The sequence below is a fragment of the Fundulus heteroclitus genome, chromosome 1 (assembly GCF_011125445.2).
Source record: "Fundulus heteroclitus isolate FHET01 chromosome 1, MU-UCD_Fhet_4.1, whole genome shotgun sequence".
NCBI lineage: Eukaryota > Metazoa > Chordata > Actinopteri > Cyprinodontiformes > Fundulidae > Fundulus > Fundulus heteroclitus.
In genome coordinates, this window is record NC_046361.1 from 13,984,273 (window position 1) to 14,004,637 (window position 20,365).

The 20,365-nt window shown below is 44.1% G+C and overlaps 2 protein-coding genes across 4 annotated transcripts; both read right to left on the minus strand.

The window, feature by feature from the left end:
• Positions 1 to 210: 210 nt before the first annotated feature.
• Positions 211 to 5,047, minus strand: LOC105936423 (charged multivesicular body protein 4b). Of its 2 annotated transcripts, XM_021323885.2 has the most exons (6): positions 5,031 to 5,047; positions 4,719 to 4,927; positions 2,353 to 2,530; positions 2,032 to 2,146; positions 1,722 to 1,848; positions 211 to 1,438 (listed from the first exon to the last, which is right to left on the minus strand). In XM_021323885.2, exons 2-6 carry the CDS (start codon positions 4,900 to 4,902, stop codon positions 1,377 to 1,379), a joined length of 666 nt encoding a protein of 221 aa, XP_021179560.1. In that variant the 5' UTR covers positions 4,903 to 4,927; positions 5,031 to 5,047; the 3' UTR covers positions 211 to 1,376. The 2 variants fall into 2 exon arrangements, with proteins under 2 accessions (XP_021179560.1, XP_035991608.1); XM_036135715.1 differs by lacking the exons at positions 4,719 to 4,927; positions 5,031 to 5,047 and adding an exon at positions 2,622 to 2,647 and having other exon boundaries at positions 2,353 to 2,571.
• Positions 5,048 to 8,179: 3,132 nt separating this feature from the next.
• On the minus strand, positions 8,180 to 16,333 carry LOC105936429 (vesicle-associated membrane protein-associated protein B). Of its 2 annotated transcripts, none has more exons than XM_012877290.3 (6): positions 16,112 to 16,333; positions 14,515 to 14,667; positions 13,374 to 13,477; positions 12,539 to 12,619; positions 11,997 to 12,128; positions 8,180 to 11,218 (listed from the first exon to the last, which is right to left on the minus strand). In XM_012877290.3, exons 1-6 carry the CDS (start codon positions 16,167 to 16,169, stop codon positions 11,048 to 11,050), a joined length of 699 nt encoding a protein of 232 aa, XP_012732744.2. In that variant the 5' UTR covers positions 16,170 to 16,333; the 3' UTR covers positions 8,180 to 11,047. The 2 variants fall into 2 exon arrangements, with proteins under 2 accessions (XP_012732744.2, XP_012732743.2); XM_012877289.3 differs by having other exon boundaries at positions 11,997 to 12,182; positions 16,112 to 16,330.
• Between the last annotated feature and the right edge of the window lie 4,032 nt (positions 16,334 to 20,365).

Sequence of the window (20,365 nt, forward strand, 5' to 3'; positions counted from 1 at the left end):
TTTCTGAATGTGTTGATGTTAGTGAGTGTGACTGGGTGAATGTGGGTCTAGTGTGAAGCACCGAGAGGTCGGTAGAACTAGAACAGCGCTTCATAAATTCGGTCCGTTCCTCATTTGCCGGGGCTCTTTAACAGACACGTTCTACTGCAAAGATTAATTTCTGCTGAGTGTCAGCGGACATTCGATGAAGACAAAGCCTCCACAACAGGAAAGGAATTGTAAACTTTTAATGATTCTGCAAATAATATTCTCATCTGGATAAATAAAACATAGAAATGCAAACATGCTTGCCCATCCGTCCTTTTTGTGTTTTTTCTCTTTTAAATGTAAAAAACAAAACAAAAGTTGTGACTTCAAAAGTGAATCCTTTAAACTCCAAAATAGAGATGTAGTGCCTTGACAAATCTGAAATCCTAAATTCCCCATTCCCATCTGGATGCAACTAATACGGTGGGACAATAGTTTATTATAACTGTTATTCTTCTTCTTTTAACAATATACAATTTGAAACAAAACTCTTATGAGAAGGACAAAGACAGACAGAGCAGGATGGATAGTGTCGGGTTAAACAACTCTCTTCGCAGCGCGTTGCGGTTCGATCTGTAATCGCGACCTCCCTTTTCTCTGCATGCTTCGCACGACCAGCCGGACCTCCCCGCACGCCGTATGAAAAAGAGAATACGTTTGAGATATTTACACCGAATAACAAGAACCACTGGCGAGGATGCCTTCTGAGGCTAAAACGATGACTGGAGGTAAAGAGGAGGGTCAGAGCCCCGCAGCTTCAAACTAAATAAGAGGTTATGCTTCTTGCAAACACACAGATTCTGCACAATCCTCCTCCGCTGCATGCTTCTAGTTTAAAGGCAATAAAAAAACAAAACAAAGGGAGTTAAGGAGGGGGTTGGACATATTCGGGGAATAAACGTCACAAATACGTATCTCGGAACAAGATCTTTACGGATTTAGCTTCTGTGAAAACTCTCGGGTCAGCCTGTGATGTTCTCTACATCAACCAATCCCATTTGGGCAAATCAAACGCTGCTTCCAGGACCTTTAAGGGGTCTGTTTTAAAATCGGAGGGAGAGGGGTTTAAAAACAACTAGGCGAGACGGAGAGCCTCGCCGGCTCGTCGGGAGCGAGCGAGCCCCCCCGGGTCGCCACGTTCCTTAAGGAGACAAAACAAGTAAAGAGAAAAATAATAAAGGTACAGCACTGTTGCTTATTCGTAGTGTTACACGACTTCAACTCTCCTCGAGACACGCACGCACACACAAAGAACCACTCGACATCCCATCAGTTCATTCCATCCATCTTCCTCCGTTCCTCCCTCCTCCCTCTCCCAGATGCGGGTGTGATGTGAGGGGACGCCGCGTCTACATGGCCTCCGCCCAGCGCTGCAGGTCCTCCATGTCGTCCTCGTCTTCGTCTTTCTTGGCTACGAGACGAAGGATGGAGAGAAGAGTTACGAAAACCAGCTCTAGTGTTTTCTTTATAGGCACCACCTACGATTCTGGAAGAGTTTTCATATTTCTTCCAGATTTTGTCTCATTAGAACCAAGATCTAATCCCTCTACCGGGACTTTGATGTGAAGAGAAGAATACTTGGTTTTGAACAGTCCCGACATCTTTAGATCACTTCGTACCCAGCTTCGGAACCAGAAAACTACGCCTGAACCTTAAAAACTATTTAACAGAGCCTGAAAAAAGAAAATTCTGACCAGGTCTGGAAGGTAACGAGGTCGAAGGCACATTGGGGAGGGGGACGTTCTCCGGTCCACCGATCTCCAGCAGGTTTTTGTCCAGCTCCTCCTGCTCCAGCTCATCCAGCTCCGCCAGCAGCTCGTCCTTACGGGACAAAACGGGATGGACAGCACAGGTTAAAACCGACTCTACGTCCCGCCAAGGCATAAAAAAAATTAACACTGATAAGGGTCTCAGAGGAAAGGCACGGTCCACCCTCAGCTCCGCCTGATCCGGTTAAACCCGCTCGACTGTGAAGGCTCCCGTCGGCTGAAGGGTCGGACTCACCTCGTCAAACTCCTCCCCGAATCCCACGGGTTTAGAAATGGCGTCAGAGATCTCCTGAGCCAGCTCCTGCTGCTCCGTGATGTCCTGCATCAGGTCGTCCACCTTGTCGATGTCCCTGAAACGGTGACAAGAAAAAAAAAAAAAAAAGAGGGCTCATCTACAGAAGCCGAGAAAGGAGAAACACCCAAAAGCAGAAGACGACGTCACAGGGAAGCATCAGAGGGCGGGAACGACGACCAGAACAGCTCATCTCATTTCACCTGAAACATTATTTTGTTATTATTAAACAATACACGGCCCTCGTCCCGACCATTCTCTCACATGTTCTCGTGGGCGGACTTCATGGCCTTGGCGGCAAAGCCCATGTTCTTGAGCACTTCCGTGTTGGTGTTGGCGTTCTCCAGCGCCTCCCTCTGGAACTCGATGGTCGACAGCGTGCCGTCGATCTGGGCCAGCTGCTTCTCGTACCTCTTCTTTCTTTTCAAGGCCTGCAGCGCCGCTGGAGAGGTGGCGAACGGGGAACGGGGAGACACACAAACACGGTTCACAAGTTATTCTCTATTCGGGATCATTTAGAGAACTTAAAAAAAAAAAAGGTCATTTTTCAGAGAACTGCTGTTCAGCTGATTGGTCGTCTGTTCTAAATGAACCAATCTTTAGGCTTCTTTGCAGTTTTGCTAATAAAGTAAAAAAAATAAATAAATCCTGATGGGGATTTGTATGAAGGCGGCGGCTGTGAACAACGAGCTTAAAGGGTTCCGACTGTGATCACAGGCAGCTCCTGAACAACACATCATCCGCCTGAAATATAAACGACCCACTGAACAGAGCTGCTTTAAAAAGCCGGATGTTTACTTTAATACATGGGCTGAGGGCTTTTGGTGGGACCTTCTTTGTCTTTGTCAGTATCTTACATCTGATTGAGTGAACATTTTAGCAGCTCTCACTGATTATGGCCTCACGGCGCTTCGTTCACTGGACACCCTTTATTGCATTTAGGAAATCTGAAACCTCTGTGCTGAGGGGCGAAGAGGCCGGGTTCCTGTAATCAAGTGTAAAAATGTTTAATTTTTTTATTTAACTGATATTATTATTATTTTTTTTAAAAATCATACAATTTAAAGTCCTTCTAATGAGATGGACTTAGAAAGCCCCGGAGTGACCGGACTTTCCAAGGGGTATGCGAAGAGATGTCGCTGCACACTGCCAATCAGCTGGCTGAAATAAGGCGACGTAACAAAGAAACATGTTACCTGTGACTATACATTTCCAGCCGTGACCGATAAGACAGAACAGTCATGGTCTGAGCAATAAAAGGAGGGACACACATGGCTCCTTTTATAAAGGAACCCTGCCCGGAACTAGAGCAGGGCAACCTATGAGCTTGGAGCTATGGATAGCCTGACTAACGAACCAGATAATCTCAGATCATACATGTGTGTGTCACTCTGTGGAGAACGGCAACAAGTCAGAATATTCAGAGCAACAAGTACATGAAAACATTCACTAACATTTAGAGGCTTTTTTCAATTTTAGATTTCCGCTTCAGTACAGATTTTAATATCAAGAAAACAATAAACTTTCTCTCATGTTCTACGTTTTTGCTGTGCTTCTCCATCTCGGAGAATCTCAAACACGCCCGTTCCCAGAAACCCTTTGGATCACAACAACCAGGTTGACTCGGAATCCAAATAGACAGGGTGTTACTAAGTTTAGTGTTGGGAAGGTTCCCAGCCACAGCAGTCGCAACACGCCGCACCATTAGAACACCTGTACGTCATCCCGGGCTGGGTCGTCCGTGTCAGCCTTTTGTTGAGCTGGAGCAGGAAATAATGACCATGGAGGGCCCCCGCGCTGACAGGGGCCAGGCTGACACAGCACCTTCCCGGGTCATTCAGCTCAAAACGTCAACATGCTACTGCTTTCTGGTGTCAGAGAATCACGAGTGAGCCGTTCAGTTGTTAGAGAGACGAACCGACCGATCAGTCGGAGATTCAAAGATTTTTTTCCCCTCAGTTTGATAAACGCAACCAAGAACTTTAATTATTTGGGGGTTTGTAAACTAAACAAGCAACAGAATGTTATTTAATGCACTATTCTCATTTAATAAAAAAAAAAAAATCTAGATTTGGAATATGTAGTATTTTTTTTCCTCTTCTGTGTTGTAACCCTTCAAAAACAGAAGTGATCAAAGATGATCATTATTATTATTACGCATTCTGTTAGATTCGTGTCCCTGGAGCCGCTAGACGTCTTGATCCAGGTGGAAACACGCCCACCTCTCTGACAGCCTGTGACCTTTGCCCTCACACGTTGTGTCACTATCTCCACAGGCAATCTGTGAGGAGCACCTTTGATCGTTTCCTCCAGTCTTTAAACCTTAAAGCGCCGCAAAGACATGTTGGCAGAGGAGTTTACACTGATGCTATTGCGGGGGAGAAAAATAATGAACATAATCTTAGCGTTAAAAAATAGAAAAAAGAAAACAGGGTCCGTCATTTTACCGGCTTGCCTGGGTGTCGGCGGTGGGATATAAAGCCTGCCAGGCAGCGGCTACGAGCCGCTCGGGAGGGTTAGCCCCCGATGCTAACGCGCTGGCTAACGTTTGCCTCGCGGAGCTTTGACCTGACGTCTGACCAGCGGGAAGCCAGACACCAGCGGGGGGCCAGGCCCGCCTCGCGGCTCACCTCTCTTGTTTTTCGTGCCGTTCTTCTTGGCGATCTGCAGCTCCTGCTCGATCTTTTTCTCCAAAAATTCCTGCTTCTTGGTTAGCATCTCCTCCGTCTCACGGAGTTTCTGGATCGCCTCCTGTGGACTCGGTCCCTTTCCCCCTTTTCCTCCTCCTCCAAATATCTTGCCGAACAACGACATGTCTTGGCCGCTATAGAACTCTCGCCTAAAAAAAAAAAAAAAAAAAGTTGAAATAAAGCAGAGCTTAAAAGAAATGTAGGCTCCAGAAAGGCCACCCCGCCGAAAGCTACCCCGACACTCTGCCCAACCTGGAAGGATTGTTGATGTTTTTCTACTTCCTGGATAAGGCCCGATGACGTCTGTTGCTAGACAACAGTGGTGGGCGTCGCCACTGGTCTCTCTGTCTCCCTCTGCTGGACACTCAACGCAACTGCTAAACTGACAAAAGGGTACACAGAGTACCCTCCAGTCAAGTCAAATGAAAAGTTTATTGATATAGCGTTTTTCACGCACAAAACAACACAATTTGCGTCCCAGAAAAAAAGCAAATAAATAAAAAAGCCCACTAATAAAAAGTTCAAATGCAAAATGAAAAAAAAAGCTGTAAAATCTGTAAAATACAGAAAGTGTGTGTGTAAAAAAAAAAAAAAAAACTTGGAATATTGTGCGACAGGTCAGAAGAAAGAAGGGCATAATTGTGAAGCAGAAGAGAAATTATGCACAGTGTTGTGCATCTACATTGGATTGAGAGCATGTTTTGACTAGGCCATTCTAGCATATGACTATGCGTTGACCTAAGCGATTCCTATTGTAACTCTGCTGATATGTTTAGGATTGATGTCCTGCTGTAAGGTGAAACTCGCAGGCTTGAGTCTATTTCAGCTCTTAACAGGTCTTTACCCTGCTTTGCTCTTTTTAGCTCCATCCATCTTCCTGTTAACTCTGACCTGCTCTCTGTCCTGATGTGTTGAAGGAGATGCACTCCTGGCCTTATTCTTTTCCAACAACAACCATTTTAGTCAAATCATGACTAAAGTAACTTCTCTTCGCATGTGGCTGTGACTCCCACATGACTTGAGACAAACTACAAAAGGGATTTCTTTAAACAGTATTTTTTTTTTCTGACTTCTTTTTGAAGAAAGACAAAATTGTGTTGTACAAAGCTAAGAGTTGTATTGTTGACATATTATGAATCTGAGCCATGGATGTCTGCAACTCCTTCAGAGTGAAGATGGGCCTCTGGTATGCTTAGGTGGATATTTTAAGTTGATCTGACACTGTGGAAAGGTTTGAGGGATGTGAAAACTCCTGCAAGAGAATGTGGGATGTTTTAGGTTTATAGTATCATGAGCACGGTTAGACAAAGTATTTCCTGATGCACAGCTGCACGCCTACTTTCTTATTGGTTGCAGGTTTTTGCCTTTGTTTGCCAAACATATTCCAGAGCAGACAATTTTACATATCATTGATAACCCTATTTAAAAGGCTATCTAATGTTAATTTCACTTCAGGAAAATAAAAATCATCCAAACCAAACATGACCAGTGTGAAAATAAAAAATAAAATCACCAACCCCAATCATGACTGCAGCAAGGTGTCTTCTGGTGGTAGAGGGTGATGGTTTTCACAGCTGAGATAAAAAAAAAAAAAACACGTTTTTGAGTCTGTTGGGTGTGGGTTTTAAACCTTGGAACCTTTTACTAGATGGGAGTGGAGAAAAAAAGAACTTCTCGTCGTGAGCTGAGTCTGTCGCATTGGCTTTTTTTGAGGGTCTGCAGGTGTAAATGTCCATCAGAGAACGAGGCTGTGCTCCAATAAGACGATCTCCTGACGTCACCACCAGCTCCAGGCTGTTCCTGTTCTCCTGAGAGAAGCTGGAGCATCACACACTGACCTGTTAGATGTAGCTGGTGCAGTCTTTGTTGGGGTTTCCCCACCTGGTGTAAGAGGTGTGTGCTCCAGGTGAGGTCAGCAGAGATGTGGACACCCAGGAGCTTGTAGCCATCAACTCACACCCTCCTTGTCCGGTATCGAGAGGGGAGTGTGTGTAGCGCTCTTAGATGTCCTGAAGTCCATAATTACATCTTTAAGATGTTTTGGTCCAAGTCATTTTCCAGACAATAGTGTCAAGTGCTGGAGCTACTTTTTGTAGGCTAACTCATTTTTAGGAGTGTGGTGTTGAATGAATGAATACAGGAGGAGTCATGAGTGAATATTAAGTAGAGAATGGGGCTGAGGACACAGCCCTGGGGTGTCCCTGTGTTCAGGAGTGTTGGCGATGTGTCCTCCATTACTGGGGAAATCTATAATCCAGCTGCACAGCTCATTGCCCTGGCCTAGGTCGCTCAGTTTGTCATTACAAGGCGGAGCTGAAGTCCACAAACATCCTGACGTAGGTGCTGTCCTTCCCCAGGTGGAGCAGGGGCGTAAGTAGCTGTCATCACTGCATCCACTGTTGACCCTTTTTGCTCTGTGGGCACACCGATGTTGGTCGTGATCAACAGGAAGAGCACTTCTGACTCTTTCTAAACATTTGGTGCTCCTTTTTCAAATACTGAGATTACTGTAGCAGACTTCAGGTGGAAATAATGGAGTAAAGCGTGGACAAGTAACCCGACATGGGCAGAAAGATCTCAAAGCCACTGGCATCTATCTAACCTCATAAGGCTTGCAAATCTATTTCTGGGGCTTTGAGACTCCAGTAAACTGCACTGATAGTGGGCAGCAGGAAGGGATAAACTATGGAGCAGCGATGATCCTTCCCAGGAAGTGGAGAGAGCACATCAACTCATCTAAGGGGTCACAAAAAAACCAGAACATCTAAAGCACTACATTCATCACTTTTCTAAATTAAGATCAGTATTCACAATTCAACAGTTTAACAGATAAAGAAAAAAAAAATGGTATGCATGGGAGATTTCCAAAACCCATGCTAATCATGGAGAAAGGCTAACCCAAAACATCTTTCTTAGAGGAAAAGCTAAAGGGGAACATCTTGAAAAGTGTGTGTCTTGTTGTAACAAGCCTAAAACTAATGGCATTTATGAGTAGAACACAGTGTGATTGTCTGGGGCTGCTTTGTGCTTCAGAAACTGGACGACTTGCTGGAACTGATGGAACCGTGTGTTCTGGTTCTAGCAGAGACTCCTGGACGACAGCACCAGACCATCAGTTCATGACTTTAAGTCTACAAACACCTGGGTTATGTAGGACAATGGTCCACAGCAGATCAGCCAGCCCGCCTCTGAAAGACTGGAAGACAAAATGAGGACCCACTGACGAGTCTTCAAAAGAAAAGATGTTGACGACTCATTAGGTTTTTGTCCTCCCAAGGTTGGCACACACCCGTTCTCAGGTTTAGGGGGAGTCACTGCAGTCCCACGTACAGTCTGGATAGCTTGTTCACGCCTAACAAATTACCTTTTTAAAAAAAAAAAAAAAAAACTGAACTTTAGTATTTACAATGTCTGACGTTACAATTTATTTCACGACCTTAAACATTTGCCTTCTAAAAACCCAGAATCTGCAAGGGCAAATACTTTTAATATCTGTATCTTCTTATCATGACCATGTTTATACTGATCATCTCTCACACAGGTCACTCACACTGAACTCCATTAGGGGAAAAACATCCACTCACAGAAATAAGAACCAGTAAGGGTGGGGGGAGGAGGTTATGTATTGTAATTTATTATGATGCTACATGATCCATGGTGGCTGTTCACTTTTCTTGCTTCACTACGTTCGAGTATACGTACATACAAAAAAAAGAGTATCCAGTGACGGCGTGTGATTACACTGCTGTGGCTGCATCAGCGCAGGAGTGGGCCTAAAGCGCGGTTATCATTTCCTTTAATGTAGTGCGTATGAACAGGTCAGTCCTCACAGACGGCCACGGCGCCCCGATCCGTTTCAGGCAACCGAAGACGCACGTTTCTCTTTAGCCCCGGGAAACAAACACGGTCGATAAAAGGCGGCCGCGTGTGACGCTCGAGACGATATAGCAGGAGACGAAGAAAGCCAAAAAGAAAAAGAGCTGAACCGATGAAACCAAGACTTAAGGTGGTCCCTTTTTTTTTTTGCTTTTAAACGACAGGCCTCGTTGGAGAAGTTTCCAACATTGAGGATAAATAACTTCAGCAGCAACCGTAATCTGGGTTATGTCATGCTGGCTTGCAGAGCACTTGATTTTAACATCACTTAAAAAAAAAAAAAAAAGAAGCAAAATGGAGGGCAACACTGGTTTTCTAAACTCTAATAACTTATAAATGTGTTCGACCTGGAGGACCTGCTGTGAACCTTAAACTGCTTCAGCCTGAAGTCGTCTTTGCGGAGCAGATTCTAGACATCAGGCCAAAGATGCTTTAAACTAAATGACAGGGTTTATTTTCCCAATAGATCAGCGTGCAGCTTAAATTGATCATCATAATCCTTTATTGAGTCATAACTTTATTAGTGGCCCAAAGATTTAGCTCGAGTTCTTGGTCTGGACAGACACCGACATGTTTAATAGCTGAAATCCCCCCCCCCCAGTTAGAAACAGGAAACTCTTTGCAGCCCCGTCACATTAAAAGATCCACACACACACGCAGCTTCTACTGGCTCATACATACAGCATACATATATTTAGATTTTTATATATATATATATATATCATTTTTCACATCACTCTTTAGAAGACAGTACATGAAGTTTGCATTCAGGAAGAAGAACAAAAAGTCTTTCCATGATTAAATTTTGCTCTACTGTCCTCTGGGATCACCCGACAATTAGTGGAAGAGACGTGATGACGGGACGAACTGACACGCGAGTGAGGAAACTTTCAGAATCAGTGAAACATTCAGCCAGCGTGAAGCCGCTTCCACGCACCTCTACCTGCCACCGGTGCGAGCGGAGGGAAGATCCTTTAGGAAGCAGAGATGGACGGAAAGGAAAAGATCAGAAGCGGTGAACGACCAAAAACAAAAAACGACCAAACCTGTGACCAAAAAAAAATAAAATAAAAAAAAAAAAAATCACCGAGCCTTGTTATTTAACTTGGGCCTGCCCTCCGTTGTTTACTTTTTACACCCCCCTCCCACCCTTTAGACAACTTTATGCTGCCTTTAACTTACTAGCCAGACTTTTTGCACAAACCTGAACTTAAACGCTAGTCGCCAAGAAAACAACATGCAATGTGAGTTCTTCTGGAGATTAACATTTAACCATCATAAAAAAACCCTCTGCTGGTTTTAGTCACCTGATCAGAGTGATTTTCAGCTATTCTCCTGTCAATTTACCCTTTAGTAATGCGTTCTGCACAGCTGCTGTACAACCTTTTTAGTAAGAAACATACAGATGTAGGGCAGACTGGAAGTAAACGGCTGACTTTCTAATTCAATCGCTATTTTCTGCTTAGACCTACAGAACCGCTGCGTAACCCATCCAGCATTTGAAGAGAGGGGCTGAAAATTTAAATTGTCGATTCTTTGAAAGCAGTGAGACGAGCTCGGTGCCCACATCCTGGTCAGAATCACGAGGCGGAAAGAGTCATAATCAGGCCCCATAACGCAGTGACGCCCATCACCATCGTTCAGATAAACACCAGGAGGAAGAAGGGGGAAAAAAATAAACCGATTAAATAATATTTGTGTCAGTTCTGTGGTGTTTTTAAAACTGCAGGCGCTGCCGTAGAGCGGCCGTGTCACGCTGCTAGTTGAGGCGATACATAATGACACTGGCTCGTTTTATGAACGGCAGACTTGCAGAGGAGCCCAATGATTGGAGGGATTTCTACTGCCTTAATATAAATAGATCCGTACCAATTGAGCAGCATTAGCCACCATTAAGCTCTGAAGACCATCAGTGGATCGCCATCAATAGCAGCATCAATCATGGGAATCACTGGGAAATTATGGAACCCCCCCCGGTCTAATCTTCAATGTATTTATCTGTGTTCTTCAGGGATAAGTCAATATTAATTTGGGTCTGAATCTACGCCAAAGATCTGTTAAATGTTGCCCGTTCACCACAGTGTTTACTAAACCAGATGATCTAACGTCAGACGCACCTAAAAAAAAAACAACAAAAAAAAAAAACACTAATCTGTTAAGTCCAGCAGTGGAAATTCATACTTTTGTTTTTAACTCAGCTGTGTTTTTTATCATAATTGTACAATTGTGGTTGAATAAAGATACCCCCCCCCCCCCCCTTGACCAGTAGCTTTCGAATGTTAAGAAAAGAAGCAAACAGATCAACATAAACCCAGAAGACATCGCCGTTGCCGTCATTGGTACGTGCCCTTTAAAACACGGTGTCCATCCGTCCCTGTGCCATGTCTGTGTCTCTAAAGAACCAGCTTGCCCACGATGGCTCCGATCACAAAGAAGAGCAAGCACAAAGCGAGGATGCGGGTGCTCAGGCCCTCGTCCTTCGTCATCATGGCTGTGCTGGCCATGGTGCCGGGGTGAGAAGCAGCCGTCTGTGTGGGCTTTCTCTTCCGCAGGCCGTCGTCCTCCTGACACACAGAGAGAGAGAGAAAGCACACAAACCCGCTCTGGTTTTAGTCTGCAGGAGAACGCCGTGTTGTCTGAACACACTCGTGTTTACATGCCAAACAAAAAAAAAAAAACTGCACGTGTGCATAAACAAGCAACCTAGCATACAAGAACAAGTGGCTTTTTTAAATTATTCAAGCAGTAAAGAGTACATTATTATGAGCAGGGTTACAGCAAGTTTTAGTAAGTTCACCCTGAGACTCCAGTGCTTTTACCAGAGTTATGTCCCTTTTCAGGATATAATAATAATAGAAAAATAAAAAAAAGTTTATTAAGAGCTACTGTGGGTGGGTTCTCCATAAGGAAGCTGCAAAAACCCAGAGACTGGAGAAAAAAAAGTGAAAAATAAAAAAAAGATGGAAAGGAAGGAAGGTCAAGATGAAGGTGAAAAAGAAGGGCAAAAGGAGGAAGGACACACACACTAGGAAAAAAGGAAGAAAGCAGGAAGGACATGAGGGAGAAATGAAGGAAAGACATGAAAAAGGCCATTTTGAAGGAAAGATGGAAGAAAATAAGGAAGAAAAGGAGGACAATGAATGAAGGACGACATATAGACAATGGAACAGGGGAATAAAAGTGTAGAAATGCTCATTTTTCCCCATACTCTCATTGACAATATTGATATTGTATAAACTTACATTTTCTGCTATTTTCTAAGCTAAACTTAAATGTAACCAAATAATTGAGGCAAAGTGTTTTTTTTTTCCTTCCATAAATCAGTGTTTTAGCGCGTCTCACCCGAATCTGTTTGTTTTCTTCTCGTAGCCTCTGCACCTCCATCTGCAGCTGCCTGCACTCCTCCATGATCTTCTTCACCTCGTCGTCATCCAGGGAGGCGCTGGCTGACTTGGGCAGCGCCGGGAGCTCAGTCTTAACACAGGTAGAGGTAGAGAAAGACACAGTTTTGCCGCTTTCACTCTCATGCTGTGGAGGAAACGGGCGGGGGGGGGCGTCGGTGGAATGACGGCGAAGGAGGAAAAAGTGGAATAAGGAGAAAAAAAAAAAGAAAACATGACAACATGGCGAGGCGTGAGATCCAGGCACAAACAAACATGTATGAATACACACGTCATGTAATGAATGACAGCGAGTCTGTTGCTGATGAGAGGAGACTGAAACCGTACTGAACACATGAGCAACGTTAACTATCTGATCAGAGACACGCCCTAAAAGCTGAGTAATGAGTAAATGAGCAAACATGACGCTATTATTTATCTAAACCTGAGAGAAGTGGCCAGGCAAAAAAAAACTAAAACGGATCATTGCAAAAACATACTTACAGCCTTGTCATTTTCAAGAGGCATCTCAAATGAACATCTTAACTTTGAATCCATCAGCTCGTCGGACTTCGCCTCCTTCCACTGCAAACAGGAACACAAACCGGGTTCAGACGCTCTTCAGACTCCACCGCTGCTGCAGCAGCTCATATGAATATAAATTATATCAACAGTTCATATAAATAACATTACATCCAACCGCTCAACACCATCCACACTAGAGATGCACCGAGCCAATGATGACGATGCAAACATAGAATTGCATCGGCGTGTATCTAAGTGAATCAGAACCGAGCTCAGGGCCGGATGATGTAGAAAAAAATTTGCAAATCGATAAAACAGAAATCATATTGATCGATAATTATTAAAAAATTCAAAACATGTGCTGCCCTGACCATTTTATACTGTTGCTCAATGACCTGTGTTAAATAAATAACACCGAATTGAAGTATGAACCTTTTATTCAACCAACTTTTTATCAAAACTGTAAGTCTTTAAAAAAAAACAAAAAAAAACAACATGTGTCGTCTGAACTCTTTGAAGCTCGGTGACGGAGAGTTCCTGGGTCTGCGTTTGTGATTGGTTGAGAGGATCTAGTATCTGCAGTATTAACAGACATGAAAGGCTAGAGTGCAAAAGGAAGGAAAACCGATTATTGACCCTTCTTTCTATCATCGATATACGTCTATCATCGATATATATCCTTACTGAATTATCGTCCTGCCCTAACCGAGCTTAAACATCATCTTTAGGTTGATAATTAAAATGAACCACGAGTCAATAGTGTCGCTCCACAAAGCGCCTCCTCCCTCCTCCCTCCTCCAGCTCTGATACTCACAACTCCTTCCATGTCAGTCATGTCTCTGGGAGCCAGGATGGACTGCACCATGAATTTATGTTTACTCTTCTCATTGGGGTCGTACTCGAAGGGCTGCAGCATGACTGTGGAGGGGAAGGAGGGAGAGAATCAAAGAATCAAAGATGCTCATATTCCACAGATTGAAAATGTTTATTTGTCCTAACAAGCAGGGATTTTCCAAATAGACAAGGCGGTGTAAAAGTCGTTCCTTCATCTCTAAAAGGGGCTAAGAGAGGTTTTCGCTTCTTTCTACTCTTGGTACAGTACCGTAACAGAGCCTGAAGCTGAGAGCACTGGAAACCAAATCTACTGTGGATGAAAGCCTTTTCTCTAGGAACAAGGATTTAAAATCATCAAGGAGCATTCACAGTAGTTGATCATCTTCTGTAAGCCTCAATTTTCGTTTAGCTGCCGCTCATGATCACCACGCTGATCCAAAAACAATACCGTTTATGGGCAGCAGCCTTATAGAAATACAAGAGAAGAAACTGAAGGAAATTGCCTTTTTAGGAGGAGGAAGTTAAAGCCTAACTTTAAAATTGCTTCTCTCTCATTTGTTACACGTAGAAAACACTGGTTGTATGTTTTGGGACCTTTTATGTCTGAATCCTTCAGTAGAAAGATGGCCAGGGGCTGGACTGAAGCAGAGAGAAAAAGCAACAACAACAACAACCCAAACCACAACAACTCTACCAGACATTCCGAAAAACCTGAAGGTAGGTTCCTGAAAAGTCACAAAAACAACTCTGTGGTGAGTTCCTCACTTCATGTGTCCTGTTAGGAAAAAAAGGATTCATAATTTTAAAGCTGGAACTTGAAAATGTGATTAGGCCTGAGCTTATTCTTGCACCTTTGCCAATCAGACAGAAATAACACGATCCAACTTTTCTTTTAGCGCCGTTGCAGGCTGGAATGATCAATAGCTACAACATTTTGTGCTCCCATTAGAGGCAAATGTTTCTTCAGATAGAAAAGCGCCTCGCTCTGAATCAAATTAAAGCGCCACTCAAAAACAAAAGAAAACCAACCTTGAGAGTTAAAACTGCTTAATTGTACGACGCATTGAGAACAAAAACTTCGCCACATAAGCAATAAAAGTGTGCCAAACATGTTTACCAACCAGAAACATTTATGGAGGTCCCAGCGTCGATGATGCCGCTGTTTGGACGCACGCAGTATCGGCGCGGTGCGGTGGTCTTAACTTTGAAGCAGACATTTCTGTCTGTCGGGTTGGTGAGCTTCAGTGTGGCGGTGACAACATCTGTAAACGGGCCTGCAGAGGAGACACACACACATAAAAAGCCCCGTGACCTAAGGGTCTGTGTGTTTCTGCTGTAAAAAAAAAAAAAAAAACACTCAGTGACATGTAAATGTTGGAAAACTTCATGGACAGGATGAGGGAGATGACAGCATCTGTACATCTGCAAAGATGACAGTCCAGAGGAAGAGCCTCTGATCTAGAGATGCAGCGATCGATTGGCTAGAGGTGGAAATCGACTGGGATGCAAATAAAAATTAAGATTCCCCTCCCTTGTTAAGTTTTGTACATCAAAAAACTAGGAGCGCCCTCGTTTTCAGCCGGTAAATACAGCATGTAATGCCATTCAATCTGTGGGTCAGATGAAAAAGTTAGAAGCATACATTCTAACACACAAAACCAGAATGATCTTGCCATTGCTTTTTATTCAGCACAGGAATCTACATCCACAGCACTTTCTATTTAATTTGTATTTCCCATAATAAAAAAACACAAATCAGTATATGCAGGTGAAGCATCATGGGGGGAAAAAAAATTAAGATTGGACTTTAAAACCAAACTTAAAGATAAGCCAGCAGCAACATGTTTAATGGTTTACTTTTAATCGCCCCACCCTTTGTTGCGAACTAAACGCAGCAGAAAGATGCACATGGAGGCTTTAACGCCATTAAAAACTGGAGATGGTTCCGAACCGACAACCTGTCCGGTCCCAACACTGCGCACCAACTAATGTGCGTCTATCCTCTCTGTCCTGGCCCAGCTTAGCCTTCCAGGATCTGCAATAATCAATCAGAACACACCTCCTCTCATACTGAGCCAATGGAGCTAGTTAAGCTAACACTTAACCCCATTTCTGAGCCAACACCAGATCCAATTACCGGGCAATAACAACGATTATTAGTTAAATACACGCAAAAAAATGGGGGATTTCATCCCGAGTAAAAGGCTGCAGAGCCAGGAAGGAAATCGGGTTACTTAGAAAATGAAGGGTGGATGATGAGGCTTTCATGCTCAGGTCATTGGGCAATAAGCGTGGTAATAAAGCTCCGCGATGACAGACTGTGGAAAATGCGAGAATATCCGCTTCAGGGTGGGCATGGGATCACAACAAAGACAACCACAAACCACTGCGCTGAGCCTTAGCTCGCTTATTACTGTCCCCCGTCGTCGGAAAGTGAAACCCAAAGCCAGGGCAGTAACGGTGTGGACGGCCTGTCCTGACGCTGCACTGACAGCTAGCGCCTCGCCTCGCCGGTCGCATCGGCTAAACGCCGCCCGCTAAACCCGCTCCGCAGCCGCCCGCTAAAACGCACATCTCCGCCGGTGTACGTCCACGCTGCCCCGGGACTCGGCGAAGAAAACAGCGCGTCAGAAAAAGGCCGAGCGGCTGACACGGACGCCGGCTAACCACCGGAGCTAGCCGCCTAACTCCGGCCCTGCCCTCCGCCTCGGCGCTTACCTCTGAATTTGAGTTCCTGTGGCGGCTCTAGCACCAGGACTTGTTCTGGTCGCGCCATGTCCCGGGACTTGGGTCTGTCGTGGCGGCGACAAGCTGACACCGAGGAAAAGCCTGGAGGGAGGAAATGGAAACGACCGGCTGGTTCCCCGGGGGGGGCAGTAACACACACGGCGGTCCTCACACTGACAGGCTCGCCGACTGAGTGCCACCGACAGCTGTGGAGGAGCTAGCTGCTAGCAGCGGCGGCCAGAAGGAAGGAGCCTAGGAGGAGCGCGATGACGTCACGCAGCCTTACGCTACCGGGAAATCAGCTGCTCCAATAAAGTGGGCTATGAGGTAGCAGTTCAAAATTGAAACCGATAAAGAAAAACGCGTATTTCTGTGAATTAGGGTGTTTCCCCCTTACTGATGAAGAAGACCCAACTTTCAGTTTCTCATAAAATTAAAAAGGGTTTTTAGAAATTCAATTCAATGTAATTTATACAGCGCCAATCCATGAAACATGTCATCTCAAAACACTTTACAAAGTCAAATTCAATCAGATTATACAGATTGGTCAAAAAATGTCTTATATAAGGAAACCCAGTTGGTTGCATCCAGTGGCGGTTCTAGACCAAAATTACCAAGGGGGCCAAGGTGGGGCCAGTGTTTTTTTCACAGGGGCACATAAAATAATGAAATCATAAAACAGGGCAATATTTAATTGCTTAATATGAAGTGAGACACTTGTGGCACTGGTACTGCAGGTTTCAGATCCCTGATCTAGCAGATGAAAACTGTGATCCCAGCTCAATGCTGCTGAAGCTAAAAGTAAAACACCTTGATTTTTAAACCCGTGTTAGGTTGAAATTGTAAAGGTACAAAAAATAAAATTGGTCAAAGTGACAAATCAGGTGTGCTTTCTTCACCAATGCATATAATCGTAAGAAGTTTATTTAATTTATGTTATTAGTACAGGGGCCATAACAGTGGCCTGGACCATTTCTACAGGGGCACTGGCCCCTGTGGGCCCCTGTCTAGAGCCGCCCCTGGTTGCATCAAAGACAAGCAGCATTCACTCCTGTAGAAGCGTAGAGCTACAGGGAGAGTCGTCTGCATTGTCTATGGCTTTGCAGCAATCCCTCACTGAGCAAGCATGAAGCGACAGTGGAAAGAAAAACTCCCCTTTAACGGGAAGGAAAAACCTCCAGCAGAACCGGGCTCAGTGTGAGCGATCATCTGGAGTTCAAATGTTGGCTGACTGAGAATATGTAGGCCTATATGCAGTGTTGCTTGGAGGCGATCAGCCTGTGGTTCTGCTGCAGTGTTGCCTTCAGCGCCTGTAAATTGTTGGCCATCTCTCTCTTGACATTACTCTAGATTGAGGATTTTTGAGGTTTTTGGCTGATTAGCCACAGTGATACCATGGTCATTGAGCCTGACATAAGCGGTCTGGAAGTCGTTTTGGAAAAGGAAATCAGGATCTCCATTAAGCTCGTCAGCAGAAAGAAGCATGAAGTGCCCTAAAACTGACCCATCCTGTCTTTAGACTTGATAACACACAGTCGACCAAAATCAGCAGACGACATATCGGTGTGTGTGCAGACTTTGATTCTGTGCCTCTCCACCTGGACTTAAGGCTCGCTGGGCCCAGAATAAGAAGCTTCCCACTTGGGTTTGTCTCTGTTTCAGGAGGAGCTACATTTATAACCCATGTCCTGGATTTAGCTGCGCGGAGCAGCTCCTTAAGCACAGATTCCAGCTGCAGTTGTAAATCCGTTACATGCACATCTTTTCTAACACGCGTTTCCCTTCCACAAATATTTCCTTTCATATGCACAATCTGAACAGCCAGTTTCTTTATAGCAATAACTTTTGATGACGCACCTTCCTGTGGTGGGTGTCAATTGCTGACCTCTGATGCGAAGCCTTCCCCATAAACGTGTAGGCAGTATCGTAAAATTTCCATATTAAAAGTTCATTTGTATTGTTCCTATGTAATAGTCAAACTTTGGTATTCCTATAGCTGTACTTGTACAACCTTTAAAATTTAGCTGACTCCTTGCACGGTTCACTCCTACTGAATGCAGCTCTCTCTTGAAACGTCTGTCTAGGCATTGTAAGAAAAGCAGCAAAATTATGGATTAAAAAAAAAAGACTTCCTTCAATTAATAGATGCAGGCCTACCTCTGGCTTTTTAAAACAGCAACTTCCTTTAGCTCGTGTTTCTTCCTATTGTTGTATCACGTTGCATCATGTCTGCTCCTTTTATTACCCTCTTGTGAGCCAGAGAGTTATCTGGTTACTAATGTGGGATGCGTAGTGGGCAGCACTGCCGCCCTGCAGGAAAAAAGGGCCTGGGGTTCTTCTGCGTGGAGTTTGCATGTTCTCCCCTTGCATGCATGGGTTTTCTCTTCCTCCCACAGTCCAAAAACACAACTACTAGGTTAACTGGTTACTCTAAACTGTCCTCAGGCAGGAATGTGGCAGCATGGTTGTCCTGATCGCCGTAAAGCTAAACCTTCCAGGGGTATGAATCATTTTGGGCTTTTGGGTGGTTTTAGCTCTGATATTATCCCTGGAGGCTTACCGTTTGACGACGGCTCCGGTTGAGACCCCTCGCTTCCACCATGCTGCATCTCAGCAGCGAGGTGCTCCGTGGAGTGGGTAATAAGTGGAGGTGAGAGGGTCGCTGGAGTCCCCCGACCCACAGGGTGGGTTTCTGAAGCGCTGCAGGAACAGGGCTCTGCAGGTGGGCAGACTCCTCACATCAACTTTGTAAACATCAGGGAGGTTTCTCAGTAAAATTAGGAACGGACCAACCCTGTTAAAAGGTGTAACTGCTGTCCAAATTAATTACTTTGTATCATTATGCTTAAGTTTATTTTATTTATTCTGTCACATATATGTAATCGCTTCTATCGTTTCACACTGCTGCAGGTCTATGTTGCATAAAAACGCCATTTTCTTTTTGTTGTATACCATTTAGTTTACAATGCATTGACAAACTGTCTGTATAGAGATTTTTTTTCACACAGAAAAATCATTGGATTTAAAAAAAAAAAAAATCTACAATTCTTTTATTTTGGCTTTATAGCTGGGGGTCCCAGTCATTATTATAAACACTTAAAAGTTTGGTGCATACTCCTGCCTTGTAGTCGCACCCTTGGCCACCACACCAGCCCTATGCTCAGTAACGTTTACTTATTTCCAAGTCACATTGGATAAAAGCGGTAGCTCCTTCCCCCCCCCCCCAAACATGTTAAAGGAGATGCTTTACTATTTCCAAACAAGCATTAAACGAGGAATATCTCCCGTCATATTTTGAGCAACTCTTCTCAACTGACACACTCTCCACAGGAATGCACATCTTTTCAAAGGTTAGAAATCACATCCGACCGTCTTTCACCAGGAAACAGGTGGACACCTGTGTGAATACGTATCAGGTTAAGGGGGACAAAAAAGTAGCCTTAAAGATTAAACTTACAAACTGCTATCTTATCTAATTGCCAAATTCCAGTCTGTCACTAAGATTTTAAAGTATTGCTCTAGTGTTATGATTGCAGTGTTGCGCTTGGGACTGAAGCATGGGCGGTTCTAGACAGGGGCCAACCGGGGCCAGGGCCCCTGTAATAAAGACATTATACTGAATCAATTTCTTATATGTGCTGGAACTGAAACTATATCTGGTTGGTCCTCTGAGCCCATTTCATTTCTTACCTTTGCAGTTTTGAGACAGGATCAGTTTTCAGGGGTATGATAACCTGCAGAGGCCCACTTAATATATTAAACAATTACATTTTTCCTGTTTTCCCGGTTTAAATATTTGGTTCTTTGTGGGCCCTGCTGGTAAATTTGGCCCAGAACCGCCACTGGACTCAAGTGACATTTGGAAAAAGTTTGAAGCTGCTAAGGTCCTTGCAGCCGATTCAAGCTAAAAATGGGAGCACAAATCCTAACGTACAACATGAATCTTGTTTGACTGTACTGTAGCAGCGTTGGACTGGAGATGTCTCCCAATTTACTAGAACAGGAAGTCTAGCAAAATGAAGGTATTTCATTAACTGTATTCAAAAAAGTATTACTCATAAAATTCTTTCTACCCAGAGATCTATTTATTTAAATATTTATTTCTCTTTATTTTGATGAAGGCTTTCACATAAAACCCCAAATTCAGTTTAGCAGAAAATCTATTATGTAAGGCCAATAAAAACATATTTTATATGCAGAAATGTCAGCCCAACAATAATGTAGAATCAACACAGTGCACTCCGT

Coding starts and splice junctions, on each gene's coding strand:
- LOC105936429 (XM_012877289.3), bottom strand. CDS start 16,169: ATGGCGCGACCAGAACAAGTCCTGGTGCTAGAGCCGCCACAGGAACTC. Junction 14,668..16,111: donor ACAGGAACTCAAATTCAGAG/GTAAGCGCCGAG, acceptor TCTCCTCTGCAG/GCCCGTTTACAGATGTTGTC. Junction 13,478..14,514: donor GACCTCCATAAATGTTTCTG/GTTGGTAAACAT, acceptor TCCCCTCCACAG/TCATGCTGCAGCCCTTCGAG.
- LOC105936423 (XM_021323885.2), bottom strand. CDS start 4,902: ATGTCGTTGTTCGGCAAGATATTTGGAGGAGGAGGAAAAGGGGGAAAG. Junction 2,531..4,718: donor CGGCACGAAAAACAAGAGAG/GTGAGCCGCGAG, acceptor CCACCTCTCCAG/CGGCGCTGCAGGCCTTGAAA. Junction 1,849..2,031: donor TCGGGGAGGAGTTTGACGAG/GTGAGTCCGACC, acceptor TTGTCCCGTAAG/GACGAGCTGCTGGCGGAGCT.